General features: G+C 37.2%; 2 protein-coding genes across 7 annotated transcripts in view; one reads left to right on the top strand and one right to left on the bottom strand.

The window, feature by feature from the left end:
* The window catches only part of SATL1 (spermidine/spermine N1-acetyl transferase like 1), a 42,101-nt gene extending 32,704 nt beyond the window's left edge, over positions 1-9,397 (top strand). The window contains exons 3-7 of the mRNA XM_049704517.1: positions 1,331-1,382; positions 6,873-6,953; positions 7,352-7,453; positions 8,001-8,041; positions 8,704-9,397. Coding sequence (XP_049560474.1) covers positions 1,331-1,382; positions 6,873-6,953; positions 7,352-7,453; positions 8,001-8,041; positions 8,704-8,931 — 504 coding nt within the window. The 3' untranslated portion in view covers positions 8,932-9,397. The remainder of the gene's footprint in view (positions 1-1,330; positions 1,383-6,872; positions 6,954-7,351; positions 7,454-8,000; positions 8,042-8,703) is intronic.
* Positions 9,398-13,441: 4,044 nt separating this feature from the next.
* Positions 13,442-20,569, bottom strand: part of APOOL (apolipoprotein O like) — a 125,735-nt gene continuing 118,607 nt past the window's right edge. For 3 of the 6 annotated variants that reach the window (XM_049705149.1, XM_049705145.1, XM_049705146.1), the window contains one exon: positions 13,442-14,001. In XM_049705149.1, the coding sequence (XP_049561106.1) occupies positions 13,936-14,001 (66 nt within the window). In that variant the 3' untranslated portion in view covers positions 13,442-13,935. Of the gene's footprint in view, positions 14,002-20,207; positions 20,363-20,569 lie in introns of all 6 variants that reach the window. The other 3 variants (XM_049705147.1, XM_049705148.1, XR_007474935.1) reach the window with 2 other exon arrangements.

The raw sequence follows: 20,569 nt of genomic DNA, 5'->3' as shown, positions 1-20,569 counted from the left end.
GGGAAGAGTAAGCTGTGAGAAAGCGAGAGAGTGGCATGGACATATATACACTACCAAACCTAAAATAGATAGCTAGTGGGAAGCAGTCACATAGCACAGGGAGATCAGCTCGGTGTTTTGTGACCACCTAGAGGGGTGGGATAGGGAGGGTGGGAGGGAGGGAGACACAAGAGGGAAGAGATATGGGAACATATGTATATGTATAACTGATTCACTTTGTTATAAAGCAGAAACGAACTCACCATTGTAAAGTAATTATACTCCAATAAAGATGTAAAAAAAAACCAGATTGGTGGTTGTTAGAGGGGGGAGGTAGGGGTGGGGGCAATGGGTGATGTTAGTTAAAAGTTAAAGGTTTCCAGGTATAAGATAAATAAGCTCTGGGGATGTCATGTACAGTATGGTGACTATAGTTAACAAAACCATAGTGTATATCTAAAAGTTATTAAGAGAGTACATCTTAAAAGTTCTCATCACAAGAAATAAATTGTAACTATGTGAGATTATTGATGTTAACTAACCTTATCGTGGTAATCATTTCACAACATATACATACATCAAATCATTATATTGCCCACCTTGGACTAATACAATGTTATATGTCAGTTATATCTTAATAAAACTGGAAAAAATAAAAAAAAAATTAAGAAGGGAACAAAAGTGACTATTTTTATAATCCAAAAGTGGGGATTTCCCTTCCAAGCTTGAGATCCAAACTATGAGGAATTGACTTGAATGTGTAGAATTATTTTAAAAAGACAAATAAACAAAGTCTAAAGTTAAATTGGGAAGAACACCTCACAAGCAATCACAACAGACTTCTCCGTAAAGTCTATGAGCTTTATAATTCATAGACTTTGTGATATCTACCTTGAATGCTCAGAAAAACTTTTGGCTTTACTTCCTGATTTCTGGTTGTATCCAAGGCTAGTTACCTAGACAGTTGACCTTCACAGGAATGATGTATCAACATAGTTAATCTTCTCTCTATATATTGTCTTGTTGCATATGCTGTTTTGGATTTTAAGTTTCTAGATGACTGGAGTTAAGTCTGACTCACTTTTAATACTACCCAGGACGTCGTACGTTAATAAATACTCAATAAAATCTTCATGCTTATCATCTTTAGAATTTGTTACTAGGAATTCTCTGGCGGTCCACTGGTTAGGACTTGGCACTTTCACTGCTGTGGCCCAGTTTCAATCCCTGGTCAGGGAACTAAGATCTCACAAGGTGCTCAGTACAGCCAAAAAATTTAAAAATAATTTGAAAAGTAATTTAAAAAATTTGTTACTAAACCATAAACTGAATGTTTTCTCTACTTTGACAGGAATTGGCTGCCTGTGAAAACATGCTAGATGCAATGAAGTTAACAGCAAAGGGTAAGATGTTTTATGGTATTTTCAGAGCTAGAAAAAGAAGCATGGCATAATGTATGCACAAAGCACTACTTGTACCTAAATATGTGGACACTGTTGTCCTTGGTACACAAAGAAGTTGTCATTAATAGTATTTAGATATACAGGGCAAAAGTTTGTATAAAAAGCTATTGTTTAATAGCTTTGTCAGTGCACCACTATTTTATATTTTCCTCATTTTTAAAGTATGAAATTGATAGTTAAGAGCTTTTACATCTTTACAGTGTCAATAAATTTCAACTAATTTTGGAAATGTAAAATGAGAAGTGTAGTTGGTCAAAGACAATATAATTTAATGCCCAATGTTAGTAGTAGCTTGATAGGATGAAATGGATAAAAGCAAAATGACTTAAAACTATTTTCAAGATATTTACTACATTTTGAGAGCCAGCAATATTAATAGCCAATGCTAGTGTTTTATGATGAATTGCAACATTTTAGGCAGGAAATGTGAACACTGAGAGAAGAGATGATTAAAGTGTACAGACAGTCCCTGACTTACTTACGGTATGACGTTGAACAATTTTTCAACTTTATAAAGCAATACGCATTCAGTAGAAACTGTACCTCAAATTTTGAATTTTGTCTTTTTCCTGGGCTAGCTATATGCAATAGGATACTCTCTTATGATGCTGGGCAGCAGCAGTGAGCCACAGCTCCTAGTCAGCCATGTGATCATGAGGGTAAATAACTGATACACTTACAACCATTCTGTACCCATACAACCATTCTATTTTCACTTAGTATTCAATAAATTACATGAGATATTTGACACTTTATTATAAAATAAGATTTGTGTTAGATGATTTTGCCCAACTCTAGGCTAATGCAAGTGCTCTGAGCAGGTTTAAGGTAGGTCAGGCTAAGCTATGATGTTTGATAGGTTAGGTGTATTAAATGCATTTTCGACTTTTATGACATTTTCACCTTATGATGGGTTTATCAGGATGTAACCCTATTGTAGGTCAAGAAAAGTCTGTATAAAATTATACACTTGGAATTCTAAATGAATTTGAGGATCAGCTTTACCACTCCTGTAAAAAAGGATGTTAGAATTTTGATAGGGATGACATTGAATCTTTAGATCACTTTGGGTACTATTGACATCTTAACAATGTTAAGTCTTATCTATGAACATGGGATATCTTTTAATTTATTTAGGTCTTTAACTTCCTTCAGCAGTGTTTTATAGTTTTTAGTATGCAAGTATTTCACCTCCTTGCATAGATTCGTTCCTAGGTATTTAATTATTTTAGAGGCGATTGTAAATGGAATTGCTTTTTAAATTTACTTTTTGGTTTGTTCTTTGCTGGTGTATAGAAATAAAACTGATTTTTTTGGTTGATCTTGTAGCCTGCAACTTTAATGAATTAATTTATTAGTGTTAGTAGCTTTCTTTTGGATTCTTTGGGATTGTCAATCAGTAGGATCATGTCATCTGCAAATAGAGATAATTTTACCTCTTCCTTTCTAATTTGGATGGCTCTTATTTCTTTTTCTTGTCTAATTGTCTAACTTCCAGTACAATGTTGAATAGCAGTGGTGAGAGTGGCCATCCTTGCCTTGTTCCTAATCTTAGGGGGAATGCTTTCAGTCACTCACCATTAAAGTTAACTTTTTAAAAAAATAGGTACCCATTATCATGTTAGGAATTTCCCTCTATTCCTAGTTTTCTAAGGGCTTTCATCATAAAAGGGTGCTGGATTTTGTTAATTGCCTTTTCTACACCAGTTGAGATGGTCTTGTGTTTTTTTCCCCCTTTGATTGATTTCCTTATGTTGAACCATCCTTTCGTTCCTAGGATCAATCACACGGTCATAGTGAATGATCCTTTTAATATGCTGTTGAGTTCAATTTGCTATTTTGTTGAGTATTTTTGCATCTGTATTGATAAGAAATATTTATTTGCCTTTTTTTTCTGCTAGATTTGAGCTTAGTTTACTCCTTTTTCTAGTTTCTAATGTGTAAGATTAGGTCACGACTTGAGATCTTTCTTCCTCCCTCCCTCCCTTCCTTCCCTTTCTTCCCTTCTTTCTTTCTTTCTTTCTTTCTTTTTTTCTTTCTTTCTTTCCTTCCTTTTTCTTTCCTTTATTTCTTCCTTTCCTTTCCTTTCCTTCCTTCCTTTCCTCCCTCCCTCCCTTCTACTTCCTTCCTTCCTTCCTTCTTTCCTTTCTTTCTTTCTTTCCCTCCCTCCCTCCCTTCCTTTTTTAATGTTGGAATTTACAACTCTAAGTTCCCTTCTGAGCACTTATTTCACTGAATCCCATAAGTTTTTTATATTGCTTTCATTCTCATTTATCTCTGTTTTCTAATTCCTCTTGTTATTTCTACTTTGAGCCAAAGTTGTTTGAGTGCATTGTTTAATTTCCACATATTTGTGAATTTCCTAGTTTCCTTCTATCAGTTTCTAGTTTCAATCCATTGTGACTGGAGAAGGTACTTTGTATGGTTTCAATCTTTCAAAATGTATTAAGACTTGCTTTTTGGCCTAACATATGACATATCCTAGAGAAAGTTCAAGAAAAATTGTGTATTATGTTGTTGGGTGGGATGCACAGTATATTTCTGTTAGGTCCAATTGATCTATAGTTTTGTTCAAATAATCTATTAACATATTTATCATTGGTCTGTTTTTTAAGTACATTATTGAAATTGATGTAATGAAGTTTTCGAATATTATTTTAGAGCTCTTTCTGTCTTCAATTCTGTCAATATTTGCTTCATATATTTTGGAGCTCTGATGTTTGGTGCATATATGTTTATAAATGTTATATCTTCTTGGTAAACTGAACCTTCTATCACTATATAATATCCTTCTCTTCAGTAAGAGTTTTTTACTTAAAGTCTATTTTGTCTTATATTAGTACAGCCATCCCAGCTTTCTTTTGATTACTATTTTCATGAAATGTCTTTTTCCATCATTTCACTATCAACCTTCTTGTGTTTTTTTTTTTAATCTAAAGTAAGTGTCTTACAGACAGCATATAGTTGGATCATTTTTAGAAGTTCATTCTGCTAATCTCTCTTTTGATTAGAGCATTTAATCCATTTACATTTAAAGTAATTACTGATAAGGAGGGACTTCTGACATTTTCCTATTTGTTTTCTATATAGTTTTTTGTCCTTCACTTCCAACATTTCTACCTTCGTTTGTATTTAGTTGATTTTTGTAGTAAAATGTTTTGATTCCCTTCTCATTTCCTTATGTATATATTCTATAGACATTTTCTTTGTTGTTATTGTGGGGATTACATTTAACATCTTAAAGTTATAACAATAAAATTTGAATTTATACTAGCTTGATTTCAATAGCATACAAAAACTCTTCTCCTGTACATGTCAATTCCCCTTTTATGTTATTGATGTCACAGATTACATCTTTATACATTGTGTGCCCAAGAACACACACTAATGACTAATTTTATGCACTTGTCTTTTAAATCATGTAGAAAATAAAAAGAACTACAAACAAATTTAAAATAACACTAGTTCTTTATAATTGCCCATGTATTTACCTTTAACTAGGCACACTAGTTATCTTTATCTTTATTTCTTCTTATTCTTTATTTCTTCATATGGCTTTGAGTTACTACCTATTTTCCTTCCATTTCAACCTGAAGGACTCCTTTTAGCATTTTATGCAGGGCAGGTCTAGAGATAACAAACTTCCTCAGGTTCTTTGTTTAGGGGGGGATGAGTCTGGTGATATCTTAATTTCTCCTTTTTTTTTTTTTTTTCTTTTTGCAGTATGTGGGCCTCTCACTATTGTGGCCTCTCCTGTTGTGGAGCACAGGCTCCGGACGCACAGGCTCAGTGGCCATGGCTCATGGGCCCAGCTGCTCTGTGGCATGTGGTATCCTCCCGGACCGGGGCATGAACCCATGTCCCCTGCATCAACAGGCGGACTCTCAACCACTGAGCCACCAGGGAAGCCCCCTCTCCTTCATTTTTGAAGGACAGTTTTGGTGGATATAGAATTCTTGGTTGACAAGTTTCTGCACTTCTCCCCTCCTTCCCTGTCCCCAGTACTTTGAGTATATCAATCCACTGCCTTCTGGCTTCCAAGATTTCTGATGAGAAAGCAGATGATAATCCCATTGAAGATCCATTGTATGTGACAAGTTACTTCTGCCTTGCTGCTTTCAAGATTTTCTCTTTGTCTTTCAACAGTTTGATTACGTGTCTTGGTGTTGACTTTTTGGGGTTTATACCACTTGGAGTTTATTGAACTCGGATTTGTAGATTGATGTATTGCATCAAATCTGGGAAGTTTTCAGTTGTTATTCAAATATTTTTTCCTTTCTCTCTCTTCTTCTGAGAGTCCCATAATTTGTATCTTGGTCCATTTGATGGTGTTCCACAGATACCTTAGGCTCTTTGCTTTTCTTCATCTTTTTTGTTCCTCAGACTTGATAATTTCAGTTGTCCTATCTTCAAGTTAACTCATTCTTTCTTCTGCTTGCTTAGAAATTCTGATTTTGAACCCCTAGAGTGCACTTCTCATTTATTATACTTTTCAGCTTCAGAGTTTTTTGATGGGGATTCTTTTTTTAATAATTTCTATTTATTGATATTCCTATTTTGTTTATACATCTTTTTCTTGTCTTTGTGCATGTCACCCTTTAGCTCTTTTAGCACCTTTAAGACAGTTGTTTTAAAGTCTTTGTTTAGTAAGTCTGACATCTGGGGTTCCTCAGGTATGTTTTCTGTTAATTTACTTGGTTCCTTTGAATGGGCTATACTTTCCAGTTTCTTTGTATGCACTGTGATTTTTTGTTGTTGAAAACTGGACATTTTAATCTTATAATGTGTCAACTCTTGAAATCAAATTCTCTTGCTTCCCCAGGGTTGGCTGTTTTTTTATTGTTATAGGGTGCCTGTGTCAGAGATCAATCTGAGTTAAATGTTTTAAGGTATTTTAAGGTCTTTTCTAAGTCTGTATCTTTCCCTGATCATGCATGGTGGCTTTCTAGATTCTCCTGTATACATGGCTGTTTTTGAATGTCTAACAAAACTGGTGTGGCTCCTTTAAATCTCCTAGAAGCTGCTTTAGTTGGTGGAGGTTAGAAAAATAGCAGCCAACCTCTAAGTCCTCACCTCAGCATTGAGAGTAGCAATCCACTCCAGCAATTCAGGAGTCTCAGCAGTCCCTACAACTGCCTGCCGTGAGATGAGGTAGGACATGATGGAGTTGGGGGGTGTGTGCTTGGAAGCCACCACTGGGCTGATGGCTGAATTTTGCCAAAATTAACTGCAGTTTACCAGCCAAGCTGTCCTCTGGAAGTTGTAAGTATTCAAATAAACTCTACTGTTCCAAAATATTCACTTCAGGCAGTTTATGCCAGTACAGTTGTTGTATAGGTGAAGAAAGGAATTCTGGTGCTGCCAACTCCACCATCTTCCTTTTTTCTACTGTAAATTTTCTAACATATTTTATGTGAATTGATATTTCAGATGTACTCAGGGGTGGCTTTGGGGATCATCCCCTTTTCTACTGCTTGATTGCAGAAGTACACAATCATCAAAAACCATTAGGTAAAATAAACCTTCCTTTTTCAATTTAATCTAGAGTATATTTTCTCTATCCTGAAAACAAAGTACAGTTTGATAGCATATAATTACTATTAAGCAGAGGAGAAGAGCAAAAGTACATAAACTGAGTCTTGTTTTTAAGAGAAAATGTATGGTATGTACTTATGTTTGTAAATGCATAGAAAAAAGATTTTAGGAAGAATATACTCCACACTGTTAAAAGATGGGTTATCTCTTAAAGGTTGTATTATAAAGGACTTAAACCTTCTACCTTATACATTTCTGTATTGCTTGAAGTTTTGTCCAGCAAGCTTTTATTACTTTAATAGTTATTTTGGAGGAAAGAACATTACAAGATTCAAAGTATTAACCTCTTTATACCCTCTCTTTCCTCTTCCTAGGCAAAGTGACTGTTGGATTTGCCATGTACTACTTTACATATGACCCCTGGATTGGCAAGTTACTTTACCTAGAGGACTTTTATGTCATACAAGCTTACCGAGGTCAAGTAACACTTATAGTATTACTTATACTTTAAAAAGGTATATTTTAATTTAAGGAGAGTTAGTATAAATGTGTTTAAGTTAGTTTATGTAACTTATTTCTATTTCATGAGCCTGATCACTATCCTAGTTATCCTTGCTTATGGTGAAGACTCAATCACAGATTAGAAAAAGATTTATTAGTTCCCATCAAGGCTTGAATAAGCCAAGTTATGAAAGCTATACTTTCATGTTTAAAACATGCTTTTACATTTTGTGTTGGTTTGTCTAAAATGAATAAGAAATATATTCTGTGATAAGATGATAGTGATAGGGACACATTTCCTCTTCACTGATCTTTAAAGTAAATCCAAAATCTTTTCCATTACCTTTGGAACCACATGCCAATTAGGAAAAAGAGATATGAAAAACATTCATGAGTTGAATTTCAACACAAGCTATTACTAGTATGTAACAACCAGATACAGGGTTTAAAGTAAAGCAAATAACTTTTTAAATGGAGTTTTTCAACTTATGTTTTTTTCATTTTGCATTATCTATTTAAAAGGTCTAGGTATTGGAGCTGAAATGCTGAAGAGGCTAGGTCAGGTATATATTACAGTTAGTATTCTTATTCTATATGCTATCCTTTTCTTCATCAAATGTTATTACTTAACATGGCATAAATTAGACAATTTATCTTAACATCTGAACATAATCTCAAAATATGTTTAATTTTTTAATTCTAATTACACTGGATCTTCAAATCAGATATTCATACAGGTCATAATTGAGTTATGTTTAATTAAGAGTTGTGTTCTATATAACACACAACCACATTATATACCTCTGTGCTACAAAGCAGAAGTAAGCAAAAGGGAGATTAGAAGGCAATTTTACCCATAAAATAGATCTACAGTATGAATATGAGAACAGTATAAAAAGATTCTTTTATATTTTGGAAATACACATGAGAATTTTAGGTAAACTTTTTCTATAGAATAAAGAAAAAAATAGTGAAGTAGATTTATATAAAACCAATGAGTAGACTTTGCAAATGTGTTTTGGACTTCTAAAGAAAGTATTTTAAAACTTGATGGGAATTTTTTTCTTTTTACAGATTTAGAGAAGTCCAAGAGATAACTATTGTATTATTTTTTGGGAGTATTTTACACACACACAGTGCCTTGCATACAGACCTTTAATAAAATAAATGTACTAATGAAGATTATACTTTCAAGTAACAGTAATATCCATTTGTTTTTAAACAGATAGCCGTCAGAAGCCAGTGTAACTGCATGAAGTTTCTGGTTGTCATTTGGAACCAGGCTTCTACTGACTACTATACTTGTCGAGGGGCTTTAGACCTTTCCTCCGAGGAGGGCAGGCATCTGTTCAGGTTTAACAGAGAAGAACTAATGGACATGGCAGGGGAAGAGTTAAAGATGACTCATCACAAATTGTCCCAATACAGGCTCCAATATTTAAATGTCACCTGAGTCCAACAGCAGTTTGATTTTGAGTGTTGTACAATACAACAAGTGAACAAACTCGTTTCAGCAGATCTTTTACTCTGAAAGAGATTTTACCAGTCAACTTTCCATTATCCAAACTAATATACTAATGGCTAGTAGCAGAGCTGATGATCCAAAATAGCAGATAATTCAAAAATAACTTACACTTGGCTTTAGGATATTTTTTATCCTCCATATCTTATTATATTTCAAATGCTTATATTTTTACACACTAACAGACCTGAAATCAGGGTAAGTATTATCATTAACTGGCAGCACTTTTTATTTTTTACCATCTTTATTGGAGTATAACTGCTTTACAATGGTGTGTTAGTTTCTGCTTTATAACAAAGTGAATCAGTTATACATATACATATGTTCCCATATCTCTTCCCTCTTGCATCTCCCTCCCTCCCACCCTCCCTATCCCACCCCTCTAGGTGGTCACAAAGCACCGAGCTGATCTCCCTGTGCTATGGGGCTGCTTCCCACTAGCTACCTATTTTATGTTTGGTAGTGTATATATGTCCATGCCACTCTCTCACTTTGTCACAGCTTACCCTTCCCCCTCCCCACATCCTCAAGTCCATTCTCTAGTAGGTCTGTGTCTTTATTCCTGTCTTGCCCCTAGGTTCTTCATGACTTTTCTTTTTCTTAGATTCCATATATATGTGTTAGCATATGGTATTTGTTTTTCTCTCCCTGCCTTACTTCACTCTGTATGACAGACTCTAGGTCCATCCACCTCACTACAAATAACTCAATTTCGTTTTGTTTTATGGCTGAGTAATATTCCGTTGTATATATGTGCCACATCTTCTTTATCCATTCATCTGTTGATGGACACTTAGGTTGCTTCCATGTCCTGGCTATTGTAAATAGAGCTGCAATGAACAATTTGGTACATGACTTTTTGAATTATGGTTTTCTCAGGGTATATGCCCAGTAGTGGGATTGCTGGGTCATATGGTAGTTCCAGTTTTAGTTTCTTAAGGAACGTTCATACTGTTCTCCATAGTGGCTGTATCAATTTACATTCCTACCAACAGTGCAAGAGGGTTCCCTTTTCTCCACACCCTCTCCAGCATTTGTTTCTAGATTTTTTGATGATGGCCATTCTGACCGGTGTGAGATGATATCTCATTGTAGTTTTGATTAGCATTTCTCTAATGATTAATGATGTTGAGCATTCTCTCATGTGTTTATTGGCAATCTGTATATCTTCTTTGGAGAAATGTCTATTTAGGTCTTCTGCCCATTTTTGGATTGGGTTGTTTCATTTTTTGATATTGAGCTGCATGAGTTGCTTGTATGTTTTGGAGATTAATCCTTTGTCAGTTGCTTCATTTGCAAATATTTTCTCCCATTTTGACAGTTGTCTTTTGGTCTTGTTTATGGTTTCCTTTGCTATGCAAAAGCTTTGAAGTTTCATTAGGTCCCATTTGTTTATTTTTGTTTTTATTTCCATTTCTCTAGGAGGTGTGTCAAAAAGGGCTTCCCTGATGGCGCAGTGGTTGAGAGTCTGCCTGCCAATGCAGGGGACACAGGTTCGTGCCCTGGTCCGGGAAGATCCCACATGCCACGGAGCGGCTAAGCCCGTGAGCCATGGCCCCTGAGCCTGCGTGTCCGGAGCCTGTGCTCTGCAACGGGAGAGGCCACAACAGTGAGAGGCCCGCGAACCGCAAAAAAAAAAAAACAAAAAAAGGATCTTGCTGTGATTTATGTCACAGAGTGTTCTGCCTATGTTTTCCTCTAAGAGTTTGATAGTGTCTAGCCTTACATTTAGATCTTTAATCCATTTTGGGTTTATTGTTTTGTATGGTGCCAGAGAGTGTTCTAATTTCATACTTTTACATGTACCTGTCCAGTTTTCCCAGCACCACTTATTGAAGAGGCTGTCTTTTCTCCAATGTATATTCTTGCCTCCTTTATCAAAGATAAGGTGACCTGGCAGCACTTTTTTCTTGGATTTGATGAAATATCGGTGCATTTGTTTATAAACAGATCTGAGGTAAAAAAATTTATTTAAAATGCTGAAGCTTAATTTTGAAAAGCTTACCTATAAAAAACTAGCAAGTGAACTGCTTCCCCACCTTGAGCAGATCAAGGACCACTGCCTCCTTAACTTCATCTCAGAACTACGTTCCATCTCTGAGCATCCATAGTTCTTTTGTAGTACCTATCTTAGGGAAGATACTACATAGAACACTGTATTTGTGTATGTTTCTATCCTTTCTAGTAGAATGTAAGCCTTTTGATAGGGTGCAAAAATAATTATAATTCTGTGTTACAACTAGCATGGTAGAACATGTGAGTTTCTACTACATACCAGGTATTCATGGGCATAAAAGCTACACAAATATATGATTCAGTCATACCCACAAGGAGCCTTATAAGTGAAAAAATACTAACCTAGTTTTAGTTTTATAATAAAATGTATGTGCTATCACAGCTATAAATACCAAATGTAAGGGAATGTACAGGAGAGCGCATCTATATCCTACCTTGGAAAACTGAGAAAGGATAGGTTTGAAGGATGAGTAGGAAGTTGGAATGAAGCAGGATGAGACAGAAAAAATCCTAAGAGGAAACACCAACATAGGCAGAGAAAAAGAGACATAAAATAGCAAAGCATGTTCAAGAGGCAAGTGGTAAGTTATAGATAAAATATAACATACATTGGCAGTACGGTGGGTGGGGAGAAGGAAGGAAGGATTAAAGTTTAGTTGGGATCATATATTAAGGGCTTTGTATGTCATACTAAGGGGTCTTGATTTGATTCTGTAGGCAATGATTAGCCACTGAGGACTTCAGGAACACAACTACCCAAAACAGTTGTTAGAAACATAACTATGTCATAATAATATGACAGATGGGTTAGAAGAACAAGGTGGCAGACACTGTGTGTTAGCTTAAACTCAACACCCATTCCAAATCCCTTACCCCTTGCCTTTCTCTCCATAGACAAAAATGTGACTTGCCAATCTTCCTTGAGCTAAATGTGGCTTACATGACAAATTCTGGTCAAGATATAGACATAAGTCTTTTGAGGAAGCACTTACTTCTCTGATAAAAGGGGGTCAGAAGCATCTGGTACAGTTTCTGTAACCCTTCTTCCTACTCTGAGTGTGTATGTGTTCCCCAGAGGTATAGGAGCCATTTTGTGATCATGAGGTGACAAATCAACATGCTAAAGAGCAGAGTAGAAAGAGAAAATGTCTAGATCCTTGATGATACCAATGAGCCACTATACCAACCCTGTACTGACCAATTCCCAGACTTTAAATAGACTCTCACTTATTTAAGCTACAGTTAACTGGTTTACTGTTACCTATAAGGAGAATGCATTGTTAAATGACAAAAAGCAAGATTGATATCAGGCAGATTAACCAGGGGCTACTATAATAATCCAGGAAAGTGATGAAGAAGACTTGAATGAGAGCAAGGATTAGAGAAGGTAGAAAAGATTTGAGAAAAACAGAAATGAGAGAGATGTAGAGACAATTTAGTTTTAAGTCTATTGACATTGAGGATATCTATGGGATATTAGGTGGATATGACTAACAAATAATTAGAAAGATAGCTATACACTTCTGGAGAAATACAGGAGCTGGAAATATAAATAATAATGACATATAAATGGTAGCTGAAGTCAGTAAAGTATGTTGAATGGAAATGAGAGAGCACAGAATGAGAAAAGACTAGAAATGCAACCTGAGGAGCCTCAGCATTTAAGGGATTCAGAGCAAGAGAAGAATGAAGAATAACAAGAGAAGCAGCAATGACACCAAAGGGAGAACTGAATTTTAGGAGGGAGTGGTCAAGAGTCAAACATTACAGAATATTCAAGTAGGTATAGAGGCCAAGGTGTCACAACTTAGAGAGGAATTGAAAGTGAGGAAGTAAGAAAGTGACATTAATTACTGTTTTATGAAGTCTGAAAATCATAGGAAAGAGAAAGAAAAGATAGCTCAAGAGGAAGATGTAGAGTTGGGGAAAGGTTTTTGTTACTGTTGTCTTTGGATAAAGAAGATCTGAAGCTATTTAGAGATTGAGAAAACAAAATGAATGAAAAGAGAAACCAAAGACTGAAGATTAAATGGGATGGAATATGGTACTGGAAAAGATAGGAAAGGAGGAGATCAGGAACACAAATAGAAGCATTAGCTTTAGAAAAGGGGGATGCATGGCTGAAAAGAGGTAAGTCTTGAAGGTAGATGTGAAGAAGTTGGGAAAAACTATGTGTAATAACTTATTTTTTTCTCTATGTAATAGGAGACAGTCATCATTGGCAGGTATAGGAGGTTTGAGAATAAAAGGTCTGTAATGCCTGTCCTGGAAAACAGAATAGGAAACCACCCAGGAACCAGTAGAAGGAATGCTAAGCAGCATTGGGGGTCCCATGTAGCATATGTTCCTCTCAAATAGTTAGAGGTATTTTGGGACATTTAAGAGGAGTTAACATTAATAAAACAGAGACAAAGCCAAGCTCAAGTGTCATAAAATATGGATATTTTATTCCAGCTCTGGGAAATGAAAAACAGAGGGGGAGGGAACACATCCTTCCACACACAATTCTAATTTGGCTGACATTAATTCATAAAAGTTAAACAAATATATATGTGCATATATATACATAATTATATACACACATACATATTTTTTTCAGATTTTAGTCTCATCAGTGTTCATATATTTACTTTTATTTTTTTATAAATACCCTTAAAAATCACCAAATGCATCCTAATACTTTTACCTCTGCCTCCTCATCGATCATTTAGTATTGTTCGGATTGTATTCAATTTGAGTTTTAATCACTTATGTGATTTGTCTAACTGTACATTAGAAGATGTAAGGGAAAAACTTGGTTTAAATTATACTCCATGCATCACAGTTACCCATTACATGATTTTTTTCACTGTTATTCGCAACTTCACACATCTTGTAGTTCTCTATGCAGACTATTTCAGCTTCTAGTGCTGTACATATCTACATCTTCTGGATGGGACTGCCCGTGATCCATGAGCTTGGGGTCAGCCATAAACTGTGTAGCACCTGATAAAGTATTAAAATGAAAAATATTAGTCATTCATTTAACAAATTTCCTGTTGATATGGGGCACACATCAGCGAACAAAACAGATAAAAATGTCTGCCAACATGGACCTAACATTCAAGTTGGGTGAGAGAGACAATAAACTAAATGACATACCAGAAGGTGGTAAGTGCTACGCAAAAAAAATATTAAATAAATCAGGAAGGAGGGGCATATGGAGTGCTTGGGTGGTTTGCAGTTTTAAATAGGGTGGCCAGGGAAAGCCTTCTATATTTTTTTATAAATTTATTTATTTATTTATTTATGGCTGTGTTGGGTCTTCGTTTCTGTGCAAGGGCTTTCTCTAGTTGCGGCGAGCGGGAGCCACTCTTCATCGCGGTGCGCGGGCCTCTCACTGTCGCGGCCTCTCTTGTTGCAGAGCACAGGCTCCAGACGTGCAGGCTCAGTAGCTGTGGTGCACGGGCTTAGTTGCTCCGTGGCATGTGGGATCTTCCCAGACCAGGGCTCGAACCCGTGTCCCCTGCATTGGCAGGCAGACTCTCAACCACTGCACCACCAGGGAAGCCCAAGCCTTCTATATTTGCGCAAAGAACTGAAGGAGGTGAAGGTGTGAGCCCTGTAGATATCTGAGGGAAATGCCTTACAGGAAGAGCAGACAGCAAGTGTAATAGAACTTAGGCATGTCTGAGGAGCCATAAAATGGCCAGTATGGCTAGAACAGAGTTGGCAAGATATGCTGATGGTGGGTACAATGAGAGTGGTAGGAGGTATGATCAGAAAACAATGGAAGGTCAGGCCACATAGGGCCATGGCAAAGTTTTTCTCCTTATTCTAAGAGATGAGAAGTCTCTGGACAGTTTTGAGCAGAGGAGTGACATGATGTTATGTTTTTTAAAAGATTACTCTTGGCTATGGGGAGAAGAGAGTATAGGGAAACAAGCATGGAAGTAGGGAGAGCAGTTACGAAGCTATTGCAGTACCCCAGGAGGGAGATGCTGATGGCTTTTATTAGGGCAGTAGCAGTGGAGGTGGTGAAAAGGTACTGGATTCTGGATAACTTCTTAAGGTAGAATGGACAAGATTTCCTAAATGGACTCAATATGTTGTGTGAGTGAGACTCTTTAACTTGAGAAACTAGAAGAGTGGAGTTGACATTTACTGAGATAGGGGAAAGTGTAGAACCATGTTTGGGAGAAGGCAAACGAAGTGTTAAGTTTTGGATGTGCTATATTTGAATTGCTAACTAGACATCTGAATACAAATATTGAGTAAGCAGTTAGAAATGTGAATCTAGAGTTCAGCACAGGAGTAGCCTGTGCTGGTTTATAAATTTTATGCTCCTAGCCTATATATGGCATTTAAAACTATGAGACCATATGAAGTCTTCCAGAACATCAGAAAAGAGGTCCAAGAAATGAGCCCTTTGGATACTGCAACTTTTTGAGGTTAAGAACATTAGGAGAGGAGAGTCAAGATGGTGGTGGAGTAGATGGATATGGAGTTCATCTCTCTCCATGGGTGCAGCAGGACTACATCTATAGATGCAACAATTCTCATGGAACACCAGCTGAAAACTAGCAGAAGACCTTGGACGAAAGGACTATACAGATCCCTTCATAACTGGGTAGGACAGAAAAAAGAAGAGAGGAGGCAGGATGGGAAGAGCACCCTGGGGTTGGGGAGCTGAAGCAGAGAGATTCCTGAATTTGAGGAAACCCCCTCTCTGACGGGGAAATCAATTTGGACAGAAGGGAAGCATTTGAGGCTGTCGGAAGAGGGTAACACAGCCGATCTGTGGCAAACAGGACAGAGTAAGAAATACAGATGGTCCATACCACAGCCCTACGTACCCCAGACTGGGACATGTGTTCACAGGTGTGCAAGGGGGCTGGGAGTTGGTGCGTGGGGATTGGAGAACAGGCCCAGAGCGAGAACTGCTGTTGGCTGTGCGACGGACTGAGGAGACAGGAGGGAGAAAATCCACAGCAGTGAATGCCTATGGAGGAAGACCAGACTACCATGGAAGCAGGGCACTATTGCTGAGTCACACGTAAGTGGAGGAGCCACTATTGAGCCTCTTCCCACATGCCAGCGCCTGACAATGACAATAAAAGAAGCCTGCTCAGGGATGGCTCCTGTGCACTGGCTGCTGAGCAATAAAAAAAGCCCCCTTAGAGCTGGCCCTCACGCACTGGCTGCGGGGTAATAAAAATAAAAGCCCTCTCAGGGCTGGCCCTCACACACCTGCTGCCGGGTGCCAGAAAAACCCCGGCCAGGGCTGGCCCTCATACATATTACGCTGGGTGCCAGAAAAGGCCCTCACTAGGGCCATATCTCTTTTGCCTGTAGCTGCTGGCTTCTCTGCACATTTGGTGCCACCAGGGCTCCTGCGATCCAAGCAGTCATACCACCTCTGTGCCTGGTCCTCCCGGGGCTGACCCAAGAGCTCCAAGGCAGCCTCAGGACCAGACACCTGTGGGTGGACCACATGTAGAGATGGGGATAAAACCAAAGCTGAAACTCAGGGATGGGGGGGACTAAGGAAGAAGACTGAAAATCTTTCCATTAGCTGCACAAGCTGCAGATTAAATCCCTGCAATCAGCTAGGTAGACCCTGCATCTATGGAATATCTGAGTAGACAGTGAGTGTTCCCACAAATGAAAATGGTCTAGCTCTGGCAGCTGTGGAATTTGGGGGCAAGTGCACACAGGTAGTGGGCCAGATCAGAGTCAGAGTGGTACCCACAGGGCCCACAGCAGGTCCGGAGACCAGCCCAGAGGCAGAGGAGAGCCTCTTGGGCTGTGGTTCACAGCGTGTGCAAGGACAATACCGTGGAGACCCCAGGGAAACATAATTATTACTATTAATTTTATTATGTTTTGATTCCTTCTGTTGTTTGTTCTAGATTATTTTTTGGTTTCTTTTTCTGTTTTTGTTTGTTGTTGTTTCTTTTTTTTAGTCTTTTGGGATCTCTGTGTTTTATAACGTATTTCTATTTTTTAATATATTTCTATTTATACTTTGCTTTTCTGTTGTGTTCTTTTCCCTTCTTTTCCTCTTTTTCTTTAATGTGTTTTTCTTTTTTAATATATTTCTATTTCTACTTTGCTTTTCTGTTGTCCTGTTTTTTTCCCTTTTTATTTTATTATTATTATTTTTTAAAAATCACTTTTATAGGTTTGTTCTGTTTCCTTGCTTTATTCTTCAGTTGGCTGGCATGGCACATGCTCTGGTTTTGTTTTTAGGTTATGTGTTTTTGTTAGTTTTAATCCTAATTGTTTGATTTCATTTTTGAGTTCTTCTATTTGTCTGGCTGTTTGTTCTCTTGCTTTTTGTTGTATTTGGCTCTGGTTTTGTTTGTTCCTTTTTTTTCTTTAATATATTTTCTATTTTATTTTTTTATATTTGTTTCTACATTGCTTTTCTGTTGTTCTGTCTTGTTTTGTTTCTTTGCTTTATCTTTCAGTTGGCACTCTGCTTTGGTTTTGTTTTTTGGTTTTGAGTTTTTGTCAGCTTTCTTCTTAATTCTTTGATTTTGTTCTTTGGTTTGTCTGGTCTCTTGCTATTTGATTTATCTGGTTCTGTTTTCTGTTTTGTGTGTGTGTGTTTGTGTGTGTTTCCTTGTTTCTGTTTGTTTGATTTTACTCTTTACCATTGGTCTGGGGTTTTGTTAGTGTTTTTTTTTTTTAATCCCCTTTATTGCTGGGACGAGCGACTTGTGGGGTCTTGGTCCCTCGACCAGAAGTCAGGCCTGAGGCTCTGGAGTGGGAGCACCAAGTCGAGGATGCTGGACCACTAAAGAATTCCCAGCCCCAGGGAAGATTAATCACCTAGCGCTCTCATGGAGGCCTCTATCTGAATCTAAGACCCAGCTCCACCCAACTGCCAGCAGCTCCCAGTGCTGGATGCCTCACACCAAACAACAAACAAGATAGGAACACAAACCCACCTGTCAGCACACAGAAAACCTAAAGTCATACTAAGCTCACAGACACCCCAAAACACACCATCTGACACGGCCCTGCTCATCAGAGGGAAAAGACCCAGCTCCACCACCAGAATGCAGGCACCAGTCCCTCCCATCAGGAAGCCTACACAAGACACTGGACCAACCCCACCACCAGTGGCAGAGAACAGAAGCAAGAGGAACTACAATCCTGCAGCCTAGTGAAAGGAGACCTCAAATACTGTAAATTAGACAAAATGAGAAGACAGAGAAATATCTTACAGGCAAAAGAGCAAGATAAAAACCCACAAGACCAAATAAATGAAGAGGAAATAGGCAAACTACCTGAAAAAGAATTCAGAGTAATGATAGTAAAGATGATCCAAAATCTTGGAAATAGAATAAAGACAAGAATGTTTAACAAGGACCTAGAAGAACTAAACAGCAAACAAACAGTGATGAACAACACAATAACTGTAATTAAAAATACTCTAGAAGGAATCAATAGCAGAATAACTGAGGCAGAAGAACGGATAAGTGAGTTGGAAGATAGAATGGTGGAAATAACTGCTGAGGAGCAGAATAAAGAAAAAAGAATGAAAATAATGGAGGCCAGTCTCAGAGACCTCTGGGACAACATTAAGCACACCAACATTCGAATTATAGGTGTCCCGGAAGAAGAAGAAAAAAAGAAAAGGTCTGAGAAAATATCTGAAGAGATTATAGTTGAAAGTTTCCCCAACATGGGAAGGGAAATAGTCAATCAAGTCCAGGGAGCACAGAGAGTCCCATACAGGATAAACCCAAGGAGAAACACACCAAGACACATATTAATCAAACTAGCAAAAATTAAACACAAAGAAAAAATATTAAAAGCAGGAATGGAAAAGCAACAAATAACATACAAGGGAATCCCCAGAAGGTTAAAAGCTGATCTTTCAGCAGAAACTCTACAGGCCAGAAGGGAGTGGTGGGACATATTTAAAGTGATGAAAGGGAAAAACCGACAACCAAGATTACTCTATCCAGCAAGGATCTCATTCAGGTTTGACAGAGAAATCAAAAGAGAATTCAGCACCACCAAACCAGCTTTACAACAAATGCTAAAGGAACTTCTCTAGGCTGGAAACACAAGACAAGGAAAAGACCTACAATAACAAACCCAAAACAATTAAGAAAATGGGAATAGGAACATACATATCAATAATTACCTTAAATGTAAATCGATTAAATGCTCCACCCAAAAGACACAGACTGGCTGAATCGATACAAAAACAAGACCCATATATATGCTGTCTACAAGAGACCCACTTCAGACTTAGGGGCACACACCGACTGAAAGTGAGGGAATGGAAAAAGATATTCCATACAAAGGGAAATCAAAAGAAAGCTGGAGTAGCAATTCTCATATCAGACAAAATAGACTTTAAAATAAAGACTATTACAAGAGACAAAGAAGTACACTACATAATGATCAAGGGATCAATCCAAAAAGAAGATATAACAATTGGAAATATCTATGCACCCAACATAGGAGCACCTCAATACATAAGGCAAATGCTAACAACCATAAAATGGGAAATCAACAGTAACACAATAATAGTAGGCAACTTTAACGTCCGACTTACACCAATGGACAGACATCATCCAAACCCAAAATAAAGGAAACACAAGCTTTAAATGACACAACAGACCAGATGGACTTAATTGATATTTATAGGACATTCCATCCAAAAACAACAGAATATACTTTCTTCTCAAGTGCACATGGAACATTCTCCAGGATAGATTACATCCTTGGTCACAAATCAAGCCTTGGTAAATTTAAGAAAATTGAAATTGTATCAAGCATCTTTTCTGACCACAACGCTATAAGACTAGATATCAATTACAGGAAAAAATACTGTAAAAAATACAAATGGAGGGTAAACGATATGCTACTAAACAACCAAGAGATCACTGAAGAAATCAAAGAGGAAATAAAAAATTACCTAGAAATAAATGACAATGAAAACATGATGACCAAAACCTACGGGATGCAGCAAAAGCAGTTCTAAGACAGAAGATTATAACAATACAATCCTACCTCAAGAAACAAGAAAAATCTGAAATAAACACAACCCTGGCTCTTCTGTAAAATGGGGCTTAGAGCAGTAACAATGTTAATTATTTATTTTTAGTATTCAACATAATGCACACAAAGTGGTACATACAATACCCTATGCATGGTAAGTAGGTGAGAACAATTTTTATATTTACTTTGTGACATAAGACTAAAAATATGTTTTTCACAAACTTGTTTTTATTTTAAATGTTTTTCAAACTCTGATTCATTTTGAAACGATTTCTTTTTTACATTTGGAAGACACACCTTTTTTCCATAGAGGAAATTAATTTCCAGTTTTATGATGAAACTGAAGGGGAAAAATTTACATACAGTTATTTATTTTACACCTACCTTTTCATAAACAGTTTCTGCTTTATGAACTGGGATAGACCTATATGTAATTTCATCACTAAGTATATTTTAAAAACAGCCAGATCTTAAATAATCACTATCTATGACATTAATACAGTTCTCCACAGACAGATTTTTAAACTGGGATCCCTTTGGGGGAGGG

This window comes from Orcinus orca, chromosome X, assembly GCF_937001465.1.
Source record: "Orcinus orca chromosome X, mOrcOrc1.1, whole genome shotgun sequence".
In the NCBI taxonomy this organism is placed as follows: Eukaryota; Metazoa; Chordata; class Mammalia; order Artiodactyla; family Delphinidae; genus Orcinus; species Orcinus orca.
The sequence above is the reverse complement of the archived record's forward strand: the minus strand, read 5'-3'. Positions and strand labels throughout refer to the sequence as shown.